General features: G+C 47.9%; 1 protein-coding gene and 1 non-coding gene across 2 annotated transcripts; both read right to left on the reverse strand.

The window, feature by feature from the left end:
* Nucleotides 1-659: 659 nt before the first annotated feature.
* Nucleotides 660-19,839, reverse strand: ROPN1L (rhophilin associated tail protein 1 like). Its single transcript, XM_053592985.1, has 6 exons — nt 19,800-19,839; nt 19,510-19,684; nt 15,175-15,298; nt 14,284-14,445; nt 4,125-4,300; nt 660-827 (listed from the first exon to the last, which is right to left on the reverse strand). The coding sequence occupies exons 2-6, from the start codon at nt 19,638-19,640 to the stop codon at nt 764-766; spliced, it is 657 nt and encodes a 218-aa protein (XP_053448960.1). The 5' UTR covers nt 19,641-19,684; nt 19,800-19,839; the 3' UTR covers nt 660-763.
* Nucleotides 10,514-10,620, reverse strand: LOC128592044 (U6 spliceosomal RNA). The gene has a single exon (XR_008381751.1). It is a non-coding gene; the product is annotated as a U6 spliceosomal RNA (small nuclear RNA).
* Nucleotides 19,840-21,380: the final 1,541 nt, after the last annotated feature.

Here is a 21,380-nt window from a genome sequence, read left to right on the forward strand (position 1 = left end):
TGTGCAAGTTTAAATTGCACATGAACTTTATGGCCACCCTGTATTTCCCATAATTTTGGGTTTTCACAATTCTTTGGACACTAGTAACATTTATTAGCATGGCGGCCAATCTGCAGAAAACTAATAAGCCTAACTACTTCCAAGTTCGCAGAAAAGTAATCTGAAATGTATTCACTGGTGCTGTCATTTTGAAGATTTTTATAAAGGGTGAACCCCCCAAAAGGACCTTGGACACTATTACCATGCAAAGGGACCAAGTGCTAATCCACACTGCTGTCCAGGAAGCCGTGTGGCCCTGGATTTCTGCTAGACAGTACAGTCCCCCAGGACCCACCTTTCCCAGAGCTGATCCAGCCTCAGCTGACTTCAGGGCGGTTTGCAGGGAGCAAAAGGCGAGTCCATCTGCAGCCCTGCTAGTCACTGGTTTTGAATCAAGAAAAAGGAAAGCCACTTTCCAAACTGCCCATCTTCCCTTCTACTTTGCAGTCTCCAAACAGATTACTTTACTGAAAGAGATTATTTTACTGCTACGAATTTTTCACACTTAACGTCCTTACAAGACATGGTGCAGAGCAGTAATTAAATGGGGCCCACGAAGCATCTGTCATCCTAAATTTCTATGAAGAGAAAAACTCACGCTACACATGTATGTGGTTAATAACAAGTTGTATTTGGTGCCAAGGTTTTAACAGGCACTATTTTGACATTAAAATGTGTTCTTCTCAGTATTAATGGCCAACATCTTCAGAGTCTTAGAGGTTTTCTAAATTGACCGCTTGCCAAAGAAGAAATCTGAAAGTCCTATCATGCCATTCTTTCTAGTCTCTCTGAATTGGAAACAAAGACACTTATTAGGAATTTCTCATAACACACTTAGTAAAATTGTTATAAAATGCAATATAATTTAAAATATCCACCTTAAAAACTTACTTATGGTCTCTCTTCAGCAATTAAATAAGGCATTCCCTTTTTTTTTTTTTTGAGACAGAGCCTCAAGCTGTTGCCCTGGTTAGAGTGCTGTGGCATCACAGCTCACAGCAACCTCCAACTCCTGGGCTTAAGCAATTCTCTTGCCTCACCCTCCCAAGTAGCAGGGACTATAGGCACCTGCCATAACACCTGGCTATTTTTTGGTTGTAGTTGTCATTGTTGTTTGGCAGGCCTGGGTTGGATTCAACCAGCTCTGCCAGCTCTAGGGTATGTGGCTGGCACCTTAGCCACTTGAGCTACAGGCGTCAAGCCTAAATAAGGCATTCTATTTCCTTGCACAAAATGTGCAAAAACGTACAACTGTACATGTAAGTGAAAGTATCAATACTATGTGTCATAATTTTTCTTTAACACCTTGCAGTCTTAGGGAAGGAGAGGGAGTGGCCCCAGCTAAGCAGGGTCCATGTCTGTGAGAGCCCCAGGTCAGGTGCCTCAACTGGGCAGTGCACACAAGGGAGGGAGGAAGGTCTGAGAGGCTACTCCCCAGGGAGGGCTGAGCAGGAGCAGGCCAGGAGGTGTGGGTTAGGTGGAGGGCTCGGCATGTGCAAGGGAACCGACCACAGGACACAGAAGTATGGAGTGGAGGGAGAAGCTGGGAAGGCAAGGGGAGAGCTGGACCACCTGAATGATGGCTGACGTCAGCCAGGACAATGTCAACAGCAACACAAAGCAAAAGGATGGCTTGGGAGCTGCCTTTGATGAGAAGGGGAAGGTTAGACCATGGGTGGACAACAGAGCCAGGCAAGAAGACAGGACAATGGAGTCACAGAGGGAGGAGGCCCCACCCACCAGCCCCATCCCTGTCTGTCCTTGAGCCTGGCTCTTCTGTCCTCATAGCACTCAACACAACCTGCTGCCGTGGAAACTGTGTGGTCTCTGTCCATGCCACACCTTAAAATTCCCTGGGTCAGGGGCATGACCTACCCCACTGACTACATTCCAGGTACCTGGACCAGTGCCCAGCAGAGTAGGTCCCCAGTAGACTATACTATGGGCAAACAATTCATGGTGAAAGGTGTGGGGCCCAGGGACTGACATCCACCTGCACTGGGGCCATTGGCCCTGGAGTGGGGGTGAGTGCTGGGAGAACCTCAGCGTCCAATCTTGTTTCAGGCTACAGCCAGGAGGCACTGGGCTCTTTCCTGCCTCCACCACCCCTCTGTACACCCTCCTGCCGGGGCTGCTTTTCCTTCACCCCCAGCAGTAGTACAGGGCACATATTTGGTAACTACTTAAGGAATAACAAAGAAAGCACTTGGGCAGGACAGAAGAGCCCTGTCCCTTCCTACTCTGAGTCTAGTCTGTAAAGGGAGGATTTGTAATTTTTTTTTTTTTTTTGAGACAGTCTCATTATGTAACCTTCGTTAGAGTGCGGTGGAGTCACAGCTCACAGCAACCTTACATTCTTGGGCCCAAGCCATTCTCTTGCCTCAGCCTCCCAAGTAGCTGGGACTACAGGCGCCTGCCACAATGCTCGGCTGTTTTCTTGTTGCAGTTGTCATTGTTGTTTAGCTGGCCTGGGCTTGGCTTGAACCCACCAGCCTTGGTGCATATGGCTGGCACCCTAACCACTGTGCTATGGCGCTAAGCTGATTTGTAATTTTTTTAAACACTATTCTGGGTGATCAAATATCAGTACCAAGTCGTGCTCCAGAGCAGAGCTGCCCTAAATCTTGAGCAGCCCGGTACAAATGCAATATACAAGTACACCATAAAAGGTGCCACCTAACAAGTGCGTCAGGCCGCGCACTGTGCTGGTGATGTCAATGGTATCATTGGGTCTCTGCAAATGCTGCGGCATCCCTGGCACTAACGTCAGGCTGCCCACCAGCAGCAATCAGTCTCTCCATTTCATTATGGAGAAATAAATTCTATCTTACTTTTTAACATGCTATAGTTTAAAACCATCTGACGTACCATAAACAAGAATCAGGATAAACTCAGGATAAACTTTTCTTAATGACAGGACACATTCTCTCCCTGGGAAATCTAAAGACACTGAACCCAGGCCTGCTCTGTCTGAAGCACAGGTCAGAAAAGCATGTCTTCCTCGGGGGCGGGGGGGGCGGGGGTGCTTTCTTTGCTGCTGGCTTTGGCCTGCAGCCCCACTTAAACACATCTCAGGATGCAATACAATACCTGCCTCTTCCCGTCCTAGCAAAGGCAGAATTAACTGGAACAAAGTCATCTCAGAAGAGATATGATATTGTGAAATATATATTTGGTCTTCAATACCAAATATATATTTGGCATACAACTCCTGGCATACAACTCCTAAGATTCTTAGAATTTCCAAAATGATATATTTTATCTAACCAATGACTTGACTAAGGGCTGGCAGCCCCTCGGTAGCTTCAGAATGGGGTTGATCACCAGGAAGACCAAGCCAGGATTATAAGGTTAGAACTTCTAGCCCATCCCAACCTTCAGGGATGGGAGAGGCACTGAAGGTTAACATCATCATCAGTGGTCAATAGCTTAATTAATCATGTCCAACCAAAGATATCTCCATGAAAGGCCCCAGAAGATACAGCCTAGGGAGCTACTGGACAGCTGGACACCTGGAGGTCCCCACGAATGTGAACAAGAACCCATCCACGTGCAGGGAGGCTGGTGCCCCCCAATGCCATGGGGACAGAAGTTCCCATGCTCAGAACCCTTCCAGGCCTCACCCCAAGTTCCTCATCATCTATCTAGCTATTTATTTGTATCCTTTAAAATATCCTTTGTAATAAACTGGTGAGCAGTTTCCCTGAGTTCTGTGAACTACTTTTGCATACTAATCAAACCCAAAGAGGGCGTTGCTGGGACCTCCATTCATAGTCAAAAGGACCCGTAAAGCAACCTGGGCTTCAAGAGTAGCATTGGAAAGGGAGGCAGTCTTGGAGACTGACCTTACCCTGTGGATCTTCTGCCATCCCCGGGTGGTTAGTGTTGCAACTGAACTAGAGGACACCCAGCTGGTGTCCACTGCAGAAGACATCGCTTGCTTGTTGGTGGAGGAAAAACAACCCACATTTGGTCACAGAAGTCTTCTGTGTTGATTGTGGTTGTAGTGCGAGGGCACAGGAAAGACTAGATTTTTCCCTATAAAGGAGAAGTGAGAGGAAGGACCCCAGAGTGCACATACTTACATGATTCCCTTTAAAGTGGTAAGGTAGGTATCCACCTCCTCAGAAGAGAAGTCTGGGTCCAAGCTGGCCAAGTAGTGGTAGACGTAGGCAAAAGTCTCAAATGGGATGCGAGCAGGCCCGCCCTCCGGGTCAGCAGTGAGGATCTCACACAGGTGCTTCATCGCAGTGGTCAGGGACTGGAAGCACACAGGCCAGGAAGGAAAAAGGTTACTCTTAGAATCACTAAAATTTAAAGTTAACACCAGAAGAATAAACACCCAAGCATATTTGACAGAAATTCTCTAAAAGTTCTCCATCTAAATTAAGAATTAGGTGAGGCCAGGCATGATGGCTCATGCCTGTAGTCCCAGCATTTGGGAGGCCAAGGCAGGAGGATCACTTGAGGCCAAGGTTAATTTAAGCCCAGCCTGGGCAACATAACCAGACCTTGTCTCTACAAAAGCCAAAAACTTAACCAAGCCTGGTGGCATGTGCTTATTATTCCAGCCACTCAGGTGGGAAGCTGAGGCTGGAGGATTGGCTGAGGCCAGGAGTTGGAGGCTGCAGTGAACTATGACGACACCACTGCACTCCAGCCTGGGTAACAGAGCAAGACTCTGTCTTCTATTTTTTTTTTTTTTTGAGAAAGTCTCAAGCTGTTGCCCTGGTTAGCATGCTGTGGCCTCATACCTCACAGCAACCTCCAACTCTTGGGCTCAAGTGATCCTCTTGACTCAGTTTTTCTATTTTTAGTAGAGACCGGGTCTTGCTTTTGCTCAGGCTGGTCTCAAACAGATGAGCTCAAGCAATCCACCCACCTTGGCCTCCCAGAGTGCTAGGGTTATAGGTGTGAACCACCGCGCCTGGCCCAAGACTGTTTTTTAAAAGAGGGAAAAAAAAAAGGACTAGTCAATTGTCATAATGAAAAATAAAAAGAGAAAGTTTAAACAGGATGTCATGAGCCAGAAAAAAATAATTCACAGATTTTATTTTATATCAAAATCAGAATGATTGTTATGGACAAGAAGAAACATCAGTGTCTTTAACACATTAACTGCCATGTGAAATGTATTTAACCTCATGCTAGTTTTGAGCCTGGGACCTCATAAAGGACGTGTAATTCACACGTCTCTTGACCTTAGGAGCAAGCCGCCTGGTATGCAGGCAGCTCACCCTGCCGTGCTATAGCACACATGAGCGGCCACCTGGGCAAAACAATACAAAATAATAAATTTTTCATTGAATTATAAAGGATCACTTTGTTTTTGAAGTTTTTGTTCCATTTTTGCAATAAAACACAGTAGCCCCAAGAAAATATTTTTTCCTTCCGTGGCAGTCAGTGTGTTAAAGACGAACTTCCTGAGCCAGAGCAGACACAGCCCGGTCGGGCTGGAGATGCACAGGGACCGAGCAGACTCTGCTGCCAGCCGGAGAGCCGCCCCGGGGTTAGGGCTGGCAGGGCAGCCCGCATGCCTAGGTACAAGGAGGTGCCCCACAGTGTCCAGGCTCCAGCATTGTCTCAGTCCCAGGACTACCAGGCCTTGCTCCTTCCTGCTGCGTGCTTCACCCCAACGGGCAGCAGCCCCATCCTCCACTTTCCGCCCTCCCCTTCAAGACCCACAGCAGTGTAGCTACTAAGGTCTTCTTCATGAGACCAGACGCTCCAGATGGCAGGAGCCTCATGGGCCCAGGTGTGCCACCTACAGCCTCTTACCTCCAACCCCCTCAATTAATTCTTGGTGAGAAAAGGTGAGGTTTTTTTTAAAAGGAGTAAAAATCCTCTGATAGAATATTATCTTTTGAAAAACAACACATAGCCCAGGTCTCTTTTTCTCCTTCCCCAGTAGGACACCATGACCTGTAGCTATTGGCATGCTGGTCGGGGCACACTGGGGACAGTGCTCTAATCCCACAAGTGGCCAAAGGGGCCTACATCTCAATTTGAACCTTTCTCCACCATCCTTGCCAGAGGGACTCTCTGCCTGGCTGTCATGCTGCTTACTGACGGAGGAAGGGGAACTCTCAGGGCAGTGCCTGTCACCAACACACACCCTGGGCCAGGCTTACTCCTCAGTTCCCCAAGTTCACCACCTCCCCCCCAGACAGGGACGTAGCAGGTACAGATGCTCATGCCTGCTCTCATGGAGATGGGAGTCTAGGCGGGAGAGCCAGGAAATACCTGGATTTGAGAATGCTCTGGAAGAGAGCATGCCTGGAGCAGCGGGGTAGGAAGTGCTGGGGGAAGGTGACATTTCTCCATTAGGTGGTGAGGGAAGGTTGTGGGTCCCTTATAGACCAAGGGAGAACTTTCCTGTGTCTTGTGAGAGGGTGTTAAATGACTTTAAACTAAGAAACGGTATAGAGTTCCTAGGAAGGACCCCCCAGCTCATGTGTGAAGAGGAGGCACCAGTGGCGAGCAGGGAGGCTGCTGGAATAAGCCAGAGGCCGGTGGCAGCAGGTGGAGGGCCGCGAGGGGCTGTACTCTAGGCCTGCCCTGAAGATGAAGTTAGGACTCGCTCCTGTTGGGATGCGGGGCAGAGAGACAGGACAGTGCAAAGTGCTGGGAAAGGATGGATTTACTGCTCACCTGGAGAAGAAAGACAGGGTGGCAAGTTAAAGGTGGAGGACAAGAAGCTCAGTTTGGACCGTTTCTATGGACATGTCGGTTAGGCCCCATGTGGAAAGGCTATGGTGGATATTTGGGCCTGAGCTCAGGCAAGAGGCTGGGGCTGGAGACCCCACGTGGGAGCACCAGCCCACAGCGAGATGGTGAGACTGCCGGAGGGGTGGACAAAGCTCGAGAGGGAAGGGACAGTAGGGAGGGGAGGGAGAGCAGGCGGGGGGGGGGGGGTGTCAGCAGCAAGTGAAGAAAAGCCTTTGGAGGTAGAAAGAGTGGTCAGCTGTGTAAAATGACAAGAAAGGCCCAGAATGACAAGGACAGGTGCCTGGGGCTGGACTCCACGCAGCCAGGAATTCTGTGAACTGATGACTTCACATTAGTGGCTTGGACTCAGCTGTGGTGGGAGTAGTTACACCACATTAATTGGCAAACATTTCAAATCAGGGCTCCCCCAGACCCAGCTGCCACTGTGAAGAGTACACGGAGCTAGCAGCTGGCGTCTGGAGCTGGTGTCTGGAGCCTCCCCAGCTAGCCACACACAGCGCTCCTGGGACGAGGCCCACAGGAACGAATCCGGGGCTACCTATGAGAGGAGGAAATAGCAGCAGGAGGAGACAGGGCACAGGCCCCAGAAGAAAGCTGCAGATGAGGGAAGAGTGCTGGGCAGTCTCACCCAGGCCCACTTGACGGAACAGGGGCTGTGCGGGAAAATACACCGATGTCCTCAGGGAAGTGCAGAGAACTCTGAGCCCTGGGCGGCAAGTCTGAGGTGTGGTCCTCATGTAGGATGACCCGTGCTACGAACAGGCTGACCACCAGCACAGGCAGAACATTTGCTATGTCCCAGGCACCGTCCTGGGAGCCTTACAGGGGTGTCTGGGCTGCTCCTCACAGTAAGTACGCGTGGCAAGGACTGCAGTTATCCTCGGCTCACAGAAGAGGGCAGCAGGGCCAAAAGGGCTCAGGGACTGTCCAAGTCACCAGGACTGGACCGCAGCCAGTGGGTCTCTGAGCTCCTTCTGGCAACCACCACATTCCACCACCTCCAGCGGCCCCTGGGGTGGCTGGGGCAGAGAGGGAAGGGACAGAGACACAGCCCTACTCAGGAGGCGGGGCCAGAACACAACTCATCTCCTTGTCACCGTCAGCAGGCCTGATGCATCACTTCCTCCATTTTCACTCTGGAAACCTACTTCCCAAGTAGCCAGCACGGGTGGCTCTTGCCACAGTGTCTTGCTGAGATTGGAGGGCAGTTTGTTTTGTTGTTTTTTTTACAGTTTTGGCCGGGGCCGAGCTTGAACCCGGCACCTCTGGTATATGGGGCCGCCGCCCTGAGTCCACCTCGGAGAGGCGAAATGATGTTCTCATCAGAAAACCTGACTGTACTCATTCTGGGGGGCAGCAGAGGATGACTGGGCGACTCCTCTAAAAGACTGCTCTCCTGTAGGGGTCTGCTAAAAGTAAAGTGCATTTCACAATCCATGCTCCTTGACCGAAACTTTCAAAAGATATTTTGTTATGTAAAAATTTACTTTTATATTTGACACAAATGGAAGTCATTGCCACGTGCAGAATCGTACAGCCTCTGTGAGGCGGCGCTGGGGAGGAAGCAGTTGTTGTGGGCCGAGCAGGCAGATGAGATCTGCGTAACATGCTGTTCAAAGGCTTCAGAGGAAGCGGTATTTAAGGAAAAAATACATCAAAACATTCTAGCATCACTGCCTCTGCAAAGGCGTGATGACACTACCAATGTCAACGTTTCTGACAATAAGATCTGCAGTGATTTTTATATCCAGAAGTATTCATAAGGCAACCTGCTTGATCCTGTGCTGGGAGTTATGTTCCTTATAAACATATTTCTCAAATTCCAAAGGGTTGCAGGACTTTGCAACCTCAGCAGCCAAAGGACCCTCTCCGAGGCAGGCAATGCCCCTTGCTAACCTACTGCCAATTTATTATCACTATGGAAAACGTGCCAGGCAGAGGTGACTGGCAAGCTGCACTTTGTTTTTAACCAAGTATTTACACCTGATCCGTAATCTGAAATTAAAATGAAAACGTGTGAAAAACTATTCTTTTCTGAACATTTCCAGTGTGCCAGTTCTGTGGGATTTTTTTCACAGTTTCAGAATTATATCTGCTCTCATGATGACACTTAAAGCTTCTGAGTAACAGTCACCCCACACTTCCCTAAGGGTGCCTCTTAGCCAGCATGGGAATAAAAAATGTGAACACTACCTTGAACCACATTAGGCAGAACCAAACAAAGGAAGTCCTACACCCCAAGGCGTGGCCTGCCTGCCAGAGGGTGGAGACGAGCCTTAGAGTGAAGCAGTAACACTGACTCAGCCTGACATTTGTACAAACCCATGAGCCTTTTCATCTCTTTGTATTATCCTGATCAGTTTTCTAATTTAAAACAGAGCTTTGGGGCTTATGCCAGTGAGGGTGGGAGGCCATGAATTAGGAGGAGCCTCCAGCCAGGTGGCTGGGAGATGGCCCCAGAGGGCAGCCAACCTGTCAAGCCAGATACTGCCCACTGCCCCCTCACTGTCCAGGCAGGGATACAGGAGCACAGTGGCCAGTATCCACTGATCTGTGCCACTCTCCAGTGGGACGGTAGGGAGGCTGGTGGGTGCACACCCCCCTTCCCACACAGGGAGAGATGTAAGCAGGGGGAGAACCCGGGAGAGGCCAGGAGTGGCTCACACTGATGGTGTAGTTTTCACTGGCTACAGGGAAAGGCTCTGCTGCTCTTGCTTGGACATCTCAGAATGGGCTTTTGAGCCCTGTTTGGGGAACCAAAAAGGAAAGCAGTAGGAAATAAGCCAAGATACAGCCACTGATACTGGGACATATAGCATATAGCAGTAGTCAAAGAAACCCAGTGTGAGAAGCTGCAGCACAGCTCTAAGGGCTGTGTTCCAGGAACGCCAAGGTGAGTGTTGTTAGGAGGCTGCTTTTAGGGTTTGAAGCATTTCAGGACCCGAAATGATACTAATGAAAATTCCTGGGAGTTGTTATTCTCCAGACAGGAAATTGCTGGCATAAACTCTGGTGGTCCTAACCTGTGCACTGCACACTCCTAGGACTACAGAGGTGCCAGGAGAGTGCCCCTCCATCTTCCAAGTCACCCGTATCTGCCATCACGCACCAGCTGTTGAATTACAATTCAGCACACGGTACCTTCTTGGGAGGATTAGAGAGACTACACATGAGAGGGCCCTGAATGTTCCAGCACATGGTAGGAACTCTAGAAATTATGCCCAGTGCAAGCAATAGGTTCACATGGAAAACTGTATTATACACACACGTTTGCATTTGTAAACAGAGAAAGATGCTCCTGAGATTAATAAAGTCTGAATGCTTTAAAAGTCTGACTAAAGTCATCATTACTTGTTGTGCTGTTTGTTTTATATCATTATGGATGGCCTCTGCCAGTGTGTGTGGTGATGAAAGACTCAGTTCATGATTTTATGTTTTAGAAAAGAGATCTCTGTGCTTAAAAAACTAAACAAGACATTTTGATCTGCAGTGTTAATGCTTAGGATCATCGATGGCATGGCAGAAATGTAAAGATGAAAGTCATAACATAAAATGTGATCATTTCACCAGGCAAGCACCCCAAGACACTGGGAGAGAGAATAGGCACCAGTCGAGTCCGCATTCACCTGCGGCCACTGCCCAGAATGCCCTCCACACAGATGGGCAACTTCTGACCTAATAACTGGAGCTTCCAGGCTGTAACAGAACATCAGCTCCAAGAATCTAGAGATTTTTTTTTTTTTTTTTAAATATGGAACGCTTCACAAATTTGCGTGTCATCCTTGCGCAGGGGCCATGCTAATCTTCTCTGTATCGTTCCAATTTTAGTATATGTGCTGCCGAAGCGAGCACGAATCTAGAGATTTTTTTTTTTTTTTGAGACAGAGTCTAGAGCTGCACCCTGGGTAGAGTGACGTGGTGTCACAGCTCACAGCAACCTCAAACACTCAGGCTTAAGCGATTCTCTTGCCTCAACTTCCCAAGTAGCTGGGACTACAGGCACGCACCACAGCACCTGGCTGTTTTTTGTTGTTGTTGTTGTTATTGTTGTTGCAGTTGTCATTGTTTTAACTGGCCTGGGCCGGCTTTGAACCCACCAGCCTCTGTGTATGTGGCTGGTGCCCTAACCATTATGCTAGGATTGCCACCTACAGATGTTTTTTCATTGTTAAATACTTAGAACAGAGCCTTCAGCACTTAAACAAGGCTCCAGCTCAATGTACTACTTGGTAAATATTTGTGGAATGAAGGAATGAAAGAATAAATGAATAATACATATAACTCAGAAATTTAAGCAGAAGTTTCCTGCTTTTTAGGGATCTTAAACTTGATTATTTGACAACAGTGATTTCTAAGAGAAATCTAAGAGCACACATTATGTACCTGCCACAGCCATGCAGAAGCCCCTGACGTAAGAAGCAGGAACAGCACCCACTGTGTTCATGCGGACAGCCGCTGGAGGCCTGTTTCACAGTATCCTCCAGGAAGATTCAGCAGGCCCCATCACAAGGTACTCCTCACTCGCTCACTTCCCTTTTTTATGTCCTCCCTTTTGAAGGTTGTTTAATGAATAAAAATAAATGCCATGATGTCAAACTACATGAAGAAACACGCCCTTGAATTCATAGCTTTGTGTTCTTGGTGTACCTCTAAGCTGCCCAAGCCCAACACACCAACGCACCCTGCACACGGAGCCTGGCTAGCCCATGCCTCCCAGCCACACGGGTACACTGAGATGGGTATTTCAAAATGTGCCCAGTTGCTGTGGGGCTCGGGGAGGCCAGGGCAGAGCAGGTACCTCTTGCAGTAAACATAAACCCTAGGCAGCATCATATCCCTCTGGGGGAGAAGAGGATCAGCTTTCACACTTGAACCTGACCCCTAAGCCAAGGGCCACACTGGACCAGAGCAGAAGTAGCTATGGCTACCACAACCAGGGAAGGGCCACTGGCACCTAAGGAAGGGATCAGTGAGACCTCCTGCCAACACTGACTTCAGTTAGGAGACAGGCAGGAAACCACAGTGACCCACACATATGCTTCTTGGTGTAAATTTGTCCTTTACTATCAAGGTAACATATCATAGGAAGAAAACAAACCACGGCACACTACCTGTGAAGTCCCTTCCCTAGCATTCAGTCTCTACCACAGAGCTCCATCCTCAACCAAATGTCTCCATCTAGTGTCACTCTTTGTACATGACAAGAGACTTGATCGTCCAAACTAGATCTACTTTTGTTTTAAATCTAATGCTTAATTTTCATGATATTAGGGAGGTAGAAATTACGAAAATGGACCCCAATACATGAATTATTCTACTCTTTATCATTGTTCAAGTCAAAATTTCACAACTAAGGTTAGAAGCAGAAACAATAAACATTGAGTCAAATATGAGATACTAATTTTTTATCACTAAAATCTTGATTATAGAGTTCCAGATGAGCGAAGTGACATGAAAAAGTCTCCAATAATTAAATTTATCTCTGCTTTTCCCAATAAAATACCCCCTGAGACACTTCTGTGGTGTTACTGAGCCTGTCTTCGCTGCTGGAGGGAAGGTGGTCTGCCAGTGTCCAGACTTTGACACAGCTAGTCCAGAGCTGACAGAAACACCGACATTGCCTCTAGGGAGTCACACAGCAGAACCAGTGCTCACGACACCGCCACCAGCCTGACACCAGATTTCACTGAGGTTACAGTGCTTCCCAGCAGGGCCACGAGAGAACCAGTAAGCTGTTCTGTGTTCACACAGAGGAAGTGAGGGAGCTACAGGGGTCTGTAATGATACAAACAAATATAGCACTACGATTTGGAATGAAAGAACTCCCAAAAGATCTGTTAACAATTACCTTTTCATCACATCAAAACCAACTCAAATTCAGTAATGTATTTCTTGGGGTATATATGAAAGTATTTTTTTACAAGGCCAGGGAAGAGGAAGCACAAGTTTCAGGACAGGCACTGCTCAGGCTTCCAGGCAGGGCACCAGATGTGGGAGGAGAACACTGCAGTGAAGTCACTGTCACCGTGTTAGTGACCACGTGGGGTAGCTCCTGAGTGTTTATCACATTCAGCAGTTTTTTTTATTTGAGACAGAGTTTCAATTCTGTCACCCCGGGTAGAGTGCCATGGTGTCATAGCTCACAGCAACCTCAAACTCTTGGGCTCAAGTGATCCTCCTGCCTCAGCCTGCTGAATAGCTGGGGCTACAGGCACCTGTGATAATACCCAGCTATTTTTTCTTTTTCTTTAGTAGAGATGGGGTCTCATTTTGGCTCAGGCTGATCTTAAACTCCTGAGTTCAGGTAACCAACCTGCCTCGACCTCCCAGAGTGTTAGGATTACAGGCATGAGCCACCATGTCCAGCCACACCGAGTAATTCTTAAAAATTAAAATTGAACTAAAGAGGCTTATGTATAGATGCACAGATGGGCGTGTGCCCTGAAGCAAGGATTAGGGACTATCCAGTTAGGTATTTGGGGTCCACAGACTCGGGTGAGTGAGATGAAACACTTCGCCTATGCACTGAAGGAGCCACGTCTCTTTCTTCAACCCCCTTTCTTTATAACTTACCTTCTTCCTTCACTTACCTCCATGTCTCACAGCCCAACTCAAATACTGTAGCTGAAAAGAGAGATTCTAGACTTCCAAACAGAGTTCTGCCAGTATCATCCCCACCACAACCTTGGCCTATTTCACCTGACCGCCTAGGTTCACAAACTATCACTTCACACGTTGGAGGATCATCCACATCTTATTCCTGTATCAATAAGTTATTAATTATAGATTTTAACTGAAGTAGAAAATAACTTTGTCTTTTTCCACAAACGAGGAAGACAGGTATGATCAGACACATAGTTTTAAAAAGTCATTGATGTATTCTCTTCTAAAACCTAAATACATTTTAATAGTATCCATATCTTTCATCTACTCTTAACATCTTCTAAAAAATGAGGTATTCATAAGTATTTAATTTCTGTAAATTAAAATAAATATATGACTGAAAATATAATAGGCCTCTGGGGAGCAGCCTGCTTTTCTTTTTTTCTATTTTTATAAATTAGATTCTTAAAGTAGATTTGATTTATTCAATTCGCACAAATTTCTGATAACCAAATACACCATCCCTGGCCTCTCCCTTCACAGGTCCCCACCTCCTTTTCTTTTTTTTTTTGTAGAGACAGAGTCTCACTTTATGGCCCTCGGTAGATCGCCGTGGCCTCACACAGCTCACAGCAACCTCCAATTCCTGGGCTTAAGCGATTCTCTTGCCTCAGCCTCCCGAGCAGCTGGGACTACAGGCGCCCGCCACAACGCCCGGCTATTTTCTGGTTGCAGTTTGGCTGGGGCCGGGTTTGAACCCGCCACCCTCAGTATATGGGGCCGGCGCCTTACCGACTGAGCCACAGGCCTTTTCTAAGATGGTTACTAAAGTCATGAACTGAAACTTACGATACTTTTAAGCCAGGCCCATGATTACACAGAATTACTAATACATTATTTATAGGTACATACCCCACCAAGCATGCTACATCCAAGTGCTAAAAATTTTATCCACTCGATTTTGTTTTCACAGGAATCCAGTTGTAAGAGTGCTCTGAACTTTTCTATTGGCAGGCACAAATTTTTCCACTTCTGCTCCAGATCTACTAATTCCACATACTGCTTGTGGCTACACTGTTTAGAAAACACAGTAGGACACAATTCATGTCAGGAGTTTTAAAAACCTGTGAAACGATATAGTTTGTCAATACTTAAACATATGCCAAGTAACCCACCCGAGCAGGGGAAGACGCACTTTAAATTCATGACAGTGATCTGTGTCAGGCCTGGGGAGGGAGAACTGAGGAGGGGCGTGCAGGTAGGGAAGGTGGCCGCCAGCTCCTTTTCAGCAACATTTTATTTCTTAGAAGAAAAAAAGAGCATTGAAATGAATATGTACTGGGCTCTCAGGAGAACTGGAAACCAAGAAGCCACTTCCCACTGTGGGGGGGCAAAAGGGCAGCTCTGTGTTCAGATGAAGATGGCAGCTTATAAATTCAGGATGTGCACAATTTTTATAAATGCACACTGCAAAAAGGGAATTAAAACACCCAATTCTGGAATTTTGTATTTTTTGTCCATCAGAATCTAACATCATCTTAATTTTGTCTTTAAAAGAAATTATATTTCACTTTTCTAAAATCAATTCGTGAGTAGCTATTTGGGGTTGTTTAAATAAACCTAGAGAAAATCCACTGAGTGCAACATATCCCTTCATTGAGTACGCCCTGAAGCTCCTGGCAGGGAAAGGGCTCCCAGGGAGGATTGGGTGGTTCTGTCATGTATTTATGTGGTGGGCCTGCTCTACTACCAAGCCATGAAAGGTGCAGGGACAGAGGACTGATGACATAGACCCTCTTATACCTGCTTGTGCAAAACTTTCAAGAGTCCTTGAGTCAGGCCTGTGTCTGTTTTCTGGGTTGCCACAGGCATTTCAAGTCTGTCCTTTACAGGAAGTGGATCTCCTCTCGACAAAGCTGAAAAATATCTAATAATAACAGACATTTCTGAAGGCTCATCAATACACAAAGAGCCCTTTATACAAGGCAGTTTCCCTTACAACTAAAGAAACCCGCAGTGATTAGGAAAGGAGTCCTACAGACCAACAGCACTGGCTTCAGTTCTCTGCACTGCCCAGTTTCTCAGTCAGCGGGTTGCCAGCAGTGTAGGGTTCCCAGGAGCGCTGAGTAAGAAAGAGCCAGCACTCACACCGGCTGACCACATGCTATTCTTATGGAGCAAATGCTACAAGGGAAATGTCCCCAAAGGCAGATTCTGGGCCCTGGAAGTGATTTAAGTGTAACGTCATGATACAGTCGTCCTACTCTTCACAGCCCGGCTTGTCTTCCGTCTTCCTGGTCCTGCTGCTCTCCAAGGTGTTTAAGCATTTCTCCCTGTTCTGCTCTGACAGCCTAGGTGTGCAGATGACACAGGGAATGTTGGGTGCTGCCTTCTCTCCCACCTTCCTGCCTGGCATTTTCCCCCTTAAGTGTTCCTTTCTGGGTTCCTGATATTGCTGCTTATGTTGGGGATCAAAGGGGACATAGAAATAGTTTGCCACACTAAGCCAAGAGGGGACTTGGTGCCCGTAGCACAGGTTACGGTGCCAGCCACATGCACCCAGGCTGGTGGGTTCAAACTCAGCCCTGGGCCTGCTAAACAACAATGGCAACTGCAACAAAAAAATAGCCGGGCGTTGTGGCGTCTGTAGTCCCAGCTACTTGGGAGGCTGAGGCAAGAGAATCCATTGAGCCCAAGAGTTTGAAGTTGCTGTGAGCTGTGATGCCCTTGCACTCTGCTGAGGGCGACATAGTGAGACTGTCTCAAAAAAAAAAAAAAAAGAGGGGATCCTCTGGTGCTAGGCAGGGTAGGGTCTTCTGCAAAACTCACTCTCCTTGGGGCGTTTGCCAGAGGTGGCCACTGCTAAAGCCCCAACATTTGCTTCTCTAACAATTTGACACGACAAAAAATGATGGCAGAGCCAGGAAATGAACACTAAATCCTCCACCAGGGCCACAGGTAATAATTTCTAAGGCATGAGTCATTAGAAATGCTCTGGCTACCATGTAACAGATAAATATGGATAAGTGGATATTTACTGGACTAAAGGAATTTCATAGTTTGTCCCCTTTTTCACTCCTAAAATTTGACTATTTTCATGCTTGTAAGAAGACTTCAGCTACATTTTGTAGTTTCGTTAAGGATTTGAAGAAAAGTTATAACAAAGGCAGCAGTGAGTCAGACCAGTGTGGATCTTAAGACCCTGGGGGCTGGGGTGATGGTACGTGCTTAGTTTTGCTGTATTGGTCCTAATGGAGGGTTTCTGTCTATTTTGTGGGAGTTAGTCCTCCTATCTGGTCAAAGGAGTAACCAAGCTGGAAACAGCCTCTGGAGCAAGGATTCTTGACAGGAGGTAATTTCACGTACCCCTCAATCCCTGCCCCCCATGTTTGGCAATTTTTGGAGACTTTTTTGTAGTCGCAGCAGAGGTGAGTGGTCCCACTGGCAGGGTGCAGGCCAGGAGCCCCACCCTCCACCCGTCTCCATCGTCCCTAGTGCAGGCTAAGAAAGCCTGTTTCAGAGAGACCAGCTCATGCTCCTCTCTGCCAGTTCTCTGAGACTCATGTGAGCCAAAGCAGCCTTTATTACTTGACCAATTCTTGAGTCCATTGTCCTGCATGATGCACAACTGCATGATGACATAATAATGTCCAGGTGACTGTTGAAGAGCAGTGGAGTAGACACGCGTAGGAGAAAGACTGGCTCATCTCTGATATTTGGCCACCTGAAAATCTTATTTGAAAAACCCCTAACCTGAGGAAACAGGAATGCCTATTTGAGTATTCTACAGAAGAGCTGCTTTCACATGCATCCTGGTTATTTTCTGTTGTGTTTGTTACTTTTTTTCTTTCTGTCCCCGCCACCTTCTTCCTTATGTTGCTTCCTCTTCCTGGAACACCCTCTACCTCCCCTGATCCCCACTTTCTACCTATGAGATCTTTCAAACACCCAGCTGCTCAACTTTCATGACCCTTCACTTATTCATTTACCAAGCTCCTCCTTAACTCAATTTGTTTATGAACATCTCTCTCTTATAGATCATGTTCTGTGAGAGCCAGGACATAGTTCAGCCAATTACACACACATTACCTAATGAATAATCCCTGCTTTCTCCTAAACTCAAAAATTGTTCTTGAGAGAAATTAGCAGCACAGAACATTCAGAAAGTTCTCAATTAAGCCTATAAAGTGAAGCCTAAAATAACTAGAATGTGACCAAATATAATATTCCAGAGAAAAATTGCTAAATCGTGGGGTTTTGTTTTTTTTTTTAGGCAGAGTCTCACTATGTTGCCCTTGGTAGAGTGCGGGGCATCACAGCTCACAGGAACCTCAAACTCTTGGGCTTAGGCCATTCTCTTGCCTTAGCCTCCCAAGTAGCTAAGACTACAGGTGCCCACCACAACACCTGGCTTGTTGTTGTTGTTGTAGACGTCATTGTTGTTTTAGCAGGCCTGGGCTGGGTTCAAACCTGTCAGCCCCTGTGGATGTGACTGGTGCCCTAACCACTAACCTATGGGCACCAAGCCTAAATCCTGTCCTTTAATTAGGCTTGAATAATGGTTAAAACTAGAAGCCATCTTTTTTTTTTTTTTTGAGTAGAACCTTGAAAGAATCTTTCAGAAACAATTGAGAAGAGTGGTTCTTAGACAACAAGCAATGGGTTGACCAGTAGCTCTGTTGGTAGGTTAAATAATAGCCCCCAAAACTTCCAGGTCCTAATCCCTGGAACCTGTTAATGGTACTTTATAGGGACTTTGCAGTTTGATTAAGGTTTGTAGATAGGAAAATTGTCTTAGATTATCTGGATGGCTCCTGAATGTAATCACAAGTGTCCTAAGAACAGGGAGGCAGAGGGAGATTTGAAGACACTGGTTTTGAAATTTAGGAAGTAGCTGTTAACCAAGGAGTACAGGAATGCAGCTCCAGAGCCTGAAACAAGCAAGTAAATGGACTGGAGTCTCCCCAAAACCACCCAAAAGAGCAAAGCCCTGCCAACATCTTGACTGAAGCCTTGTGAAACTCATTTTGGATTTCTGGCCTCCGGAACTGTAAGGATATATGTCTGCTGTTTTAAATCTTGTTCCGTGGAAATGTTACAGCAGCCAAAGGAAACTAACTTATCTTGATTATATATGCTTAGAGAAAGTCAGCAAGATGTGACCTGTTGGTGACTAAAACATTAAAGTACACAACTATACTGACTTGTCATCAAAAAAGCGAACTTTTATTCTATGTCTGTTTACTGAAAAGGAGCAAAGAACCCTTCTGTAAAATCAAAAGGATGTATTTTACTGTTTCTAAGGCCTGTTGACTTGTAACTTTAATATTAGGAATGTCTAGTCCTGGAAAGGGCTGGAATGTTTTCGGAAAGAAAGTGGGCAGGTTTATTCGTTGTGAATCTGTTGGGCAGAGGTTATTTGTCCTTTAGCAGCCATGGGTGGATAACCTCGGTATGATCTTCGCGGTGTGGTTCTGTTTTGTTTGTTTTTTTTTTTTTGAGACAGAGTCTCTATCACCCTCGGTTGTGTCATGGCGTCACAGCTCACAGCAACCTCAAACTCTTGGGTTTAAGCGATTCTCTTGCCTCAGCCTCCCAAGTAGCTGGGACTACAGGGGCCCATCACGGCAATTGTTTAGCTGGCCTGGGCCGGGTTGGAACCCGCCACCCTCCGTGTATGTGGCTGGAGCCATAACCACTGTACTACAGGCACCAAGCCCGTGCTGTGGGGTTCTAATAGACTTAACCAGTAGGTACATAACTCTGGGAGCATTCTGTGTGGACCACAAACAGCTAAGAGATTCCTCTTTGTAAAAATCTTACTTCACAGGTAAAGTGACAGTAACAGTGTGATTTTTTAAACATAATGCAGAAAGTTTTTAACCTACTCAATTGCTTTGTTTTGGCCTATATCGACACAATACCGCTTTTCATCCACAGAGTGGCCATTACTTGCTCTGTAAGTGAGCATTTTACAAGTGTCCGGCCCCGTGATCAACAGACCGTAATGGTCCCTAGACCAACACCGAGGAGCGGACGCCGGCACTGTTGGGGGCACGTTGTGCCTGATGCCCCGAGGGTGCCGAGAGGGGCAGGAAGGCTCGCGGGGCTCGCCGGGCGCTGCCCGGAGGCTCTTACCCCGCGGACCACTGCAGCACGTCGGCAGGCTGGGTGCGGATGGCCGCCTTGGTGAACTGCTTCAGGATATCCGGCAGTTCCGGGGGAATGTGGATCTGCTGCGCGCAGAACATGGTGTCGGGAAGCGGCATCGCTCTCTGCCGACTGGGACCGGGCTGGGGAGAATCCAGGTGTGCTGCGGAGAGGAGAGGCGGCCCATCAACTTGGAGTGCCCCCAGCCAGGGCCGCCCGCCCTCCCCCGGGGATGGGGCAGACTTCGCAGGGCCCCGGGGGCGGACAGGGGCTCTTACCCGCTCCTCCTCGGCCTCCTCGGCCTCCTCGGGAAATAGGGGCCAACCGCCGGTCTAGCGACACCCCAAGCCCTCTGGCTCGCGAGCGCCAGCCGCTGCTATTATTGCACCTCGGTATCCAGGCAACCGGGACGCGCCAGGCCACGCCCCTTGTCCTGCGCACGCGCACACGCCCAGGATTGAGGCGGGGGCGGAGCCAGGAGGCTATGCGCTTGCGCAGTCGGGCCCCGCGATGCTTCGGCGGCTAACCGGTGGTTGAGAGCAGCGCGAGCTGGGCGTTTCACAGTTCCACAACCGAATGCGGGCCGCGAATTCGCAAAGGACCCCCTCTTGCCTTTGCTGCAGCTACGTGAGGCCTGGAAGCGATGTGACTCGCGTCCTCTTGGGAAGAAAAGCCGTTGGGATCGTCGGGGCTGGCGGTGCAGGCAGCACGAGCCCTCCGAAGCCCCAGCACCTTCTCCGGAGCGTCTCCTGCCTCGTGCCTACGCACACGCGGCTTCCATTGCCCAAACCGCCCCTCAGCCGACCTCTGGTCTCGATGGGCAGTTTCCGGCTAAAACATTCTATCTTGTTTTCCTAAGTGAGATGGGGTAGTGGAGTCAATCTGACTGGGTCTAGGGGGAAATAAACCATTTACTACTGATGACAGTTTTAAGTCGAAGGGTAGGAGAAATTTGGATTCTGGTGGATGCAGACCAGGGCAGCCAGCGAGGTGCGAGCCCGGGGTTAGGGCCGTCCCACTGGCCGCTGCGGTGTGGACGAGGCTCCGAGACTGCCTCCCCTAGTTCACCACCAGGCAGGAAGAGGGAGAACCACGTGAGTCATGACAGGCTGTCCCTCCAGGGACCTGGGGGTGTGTGTGTGCCTGATTTCGATTTTTGCCTTTGGGTCCACACACCCACCAGATGAACACACACGCATATTTCCAGATTAACAGCACTAGCAAAAACTGAAAATAGTCTTAAGTTTGATGACAATATGAAAACAAAGCTCTTACACTGTTGATGTCATTATGAAAACAGGCATCTCTTACACTGTTCAGGATGTGAACTAAAACTCTCAATGCTCTCCCCCCATGCCCTGCAGCTGACTGGACCTACTCTTGGCCAAGGGGATTTCCTCAAACGGAATTGCTAGCCATGAGAAACATCATACAGGCTTGATCCTGTCCCTCCTTCTTAGAGGTGTGACAGTCCAAGCCTATGCCAGACATAACCTCAAGTCCTCAACATAATAAACTACTTGAACCTGGGCATACTGCCCTGTAGTTTGTCTCTGATTAACAAACCCTTAACTTTTGTTTTTTCTTTTTTACAGAGTCTCACTTTGTCGCCCTGCCCTCGGTAGTGTGTTGTGGCATCACAGCTCACAGCAACCTCCAGCTCTTGGGCTTAGGCGATTCTCTTGCCTCAGCCTCCCGAGTAGCTGGGACTACAGGCCCCAGCCACAATGCCCGGCTATTTTTTTGTTGCAGTTTGGCCCCAGAACCTGCCACCCTCGCCACATGGGGCCAGCACCCTACTCACTGAGCCACAGGCACCGCCCAACAAACCCTTCTCTAACTCAGCATTCCTTTTCACT

This window comes from Nycticebus coucang, chromosome 1, assembly GCF_027406575.1.
Source record: "Nycticebus coucang isolate mNycCou1 chromosome 1, mNycCou1.pri, whole genome shotgun sequence".
Taxonomy (NCBI): Eukaryota; Metazoa; Chordata; class Mammalia; order Primates; family Lorisidae; genus Nycticebus; species Nycticebus coucang.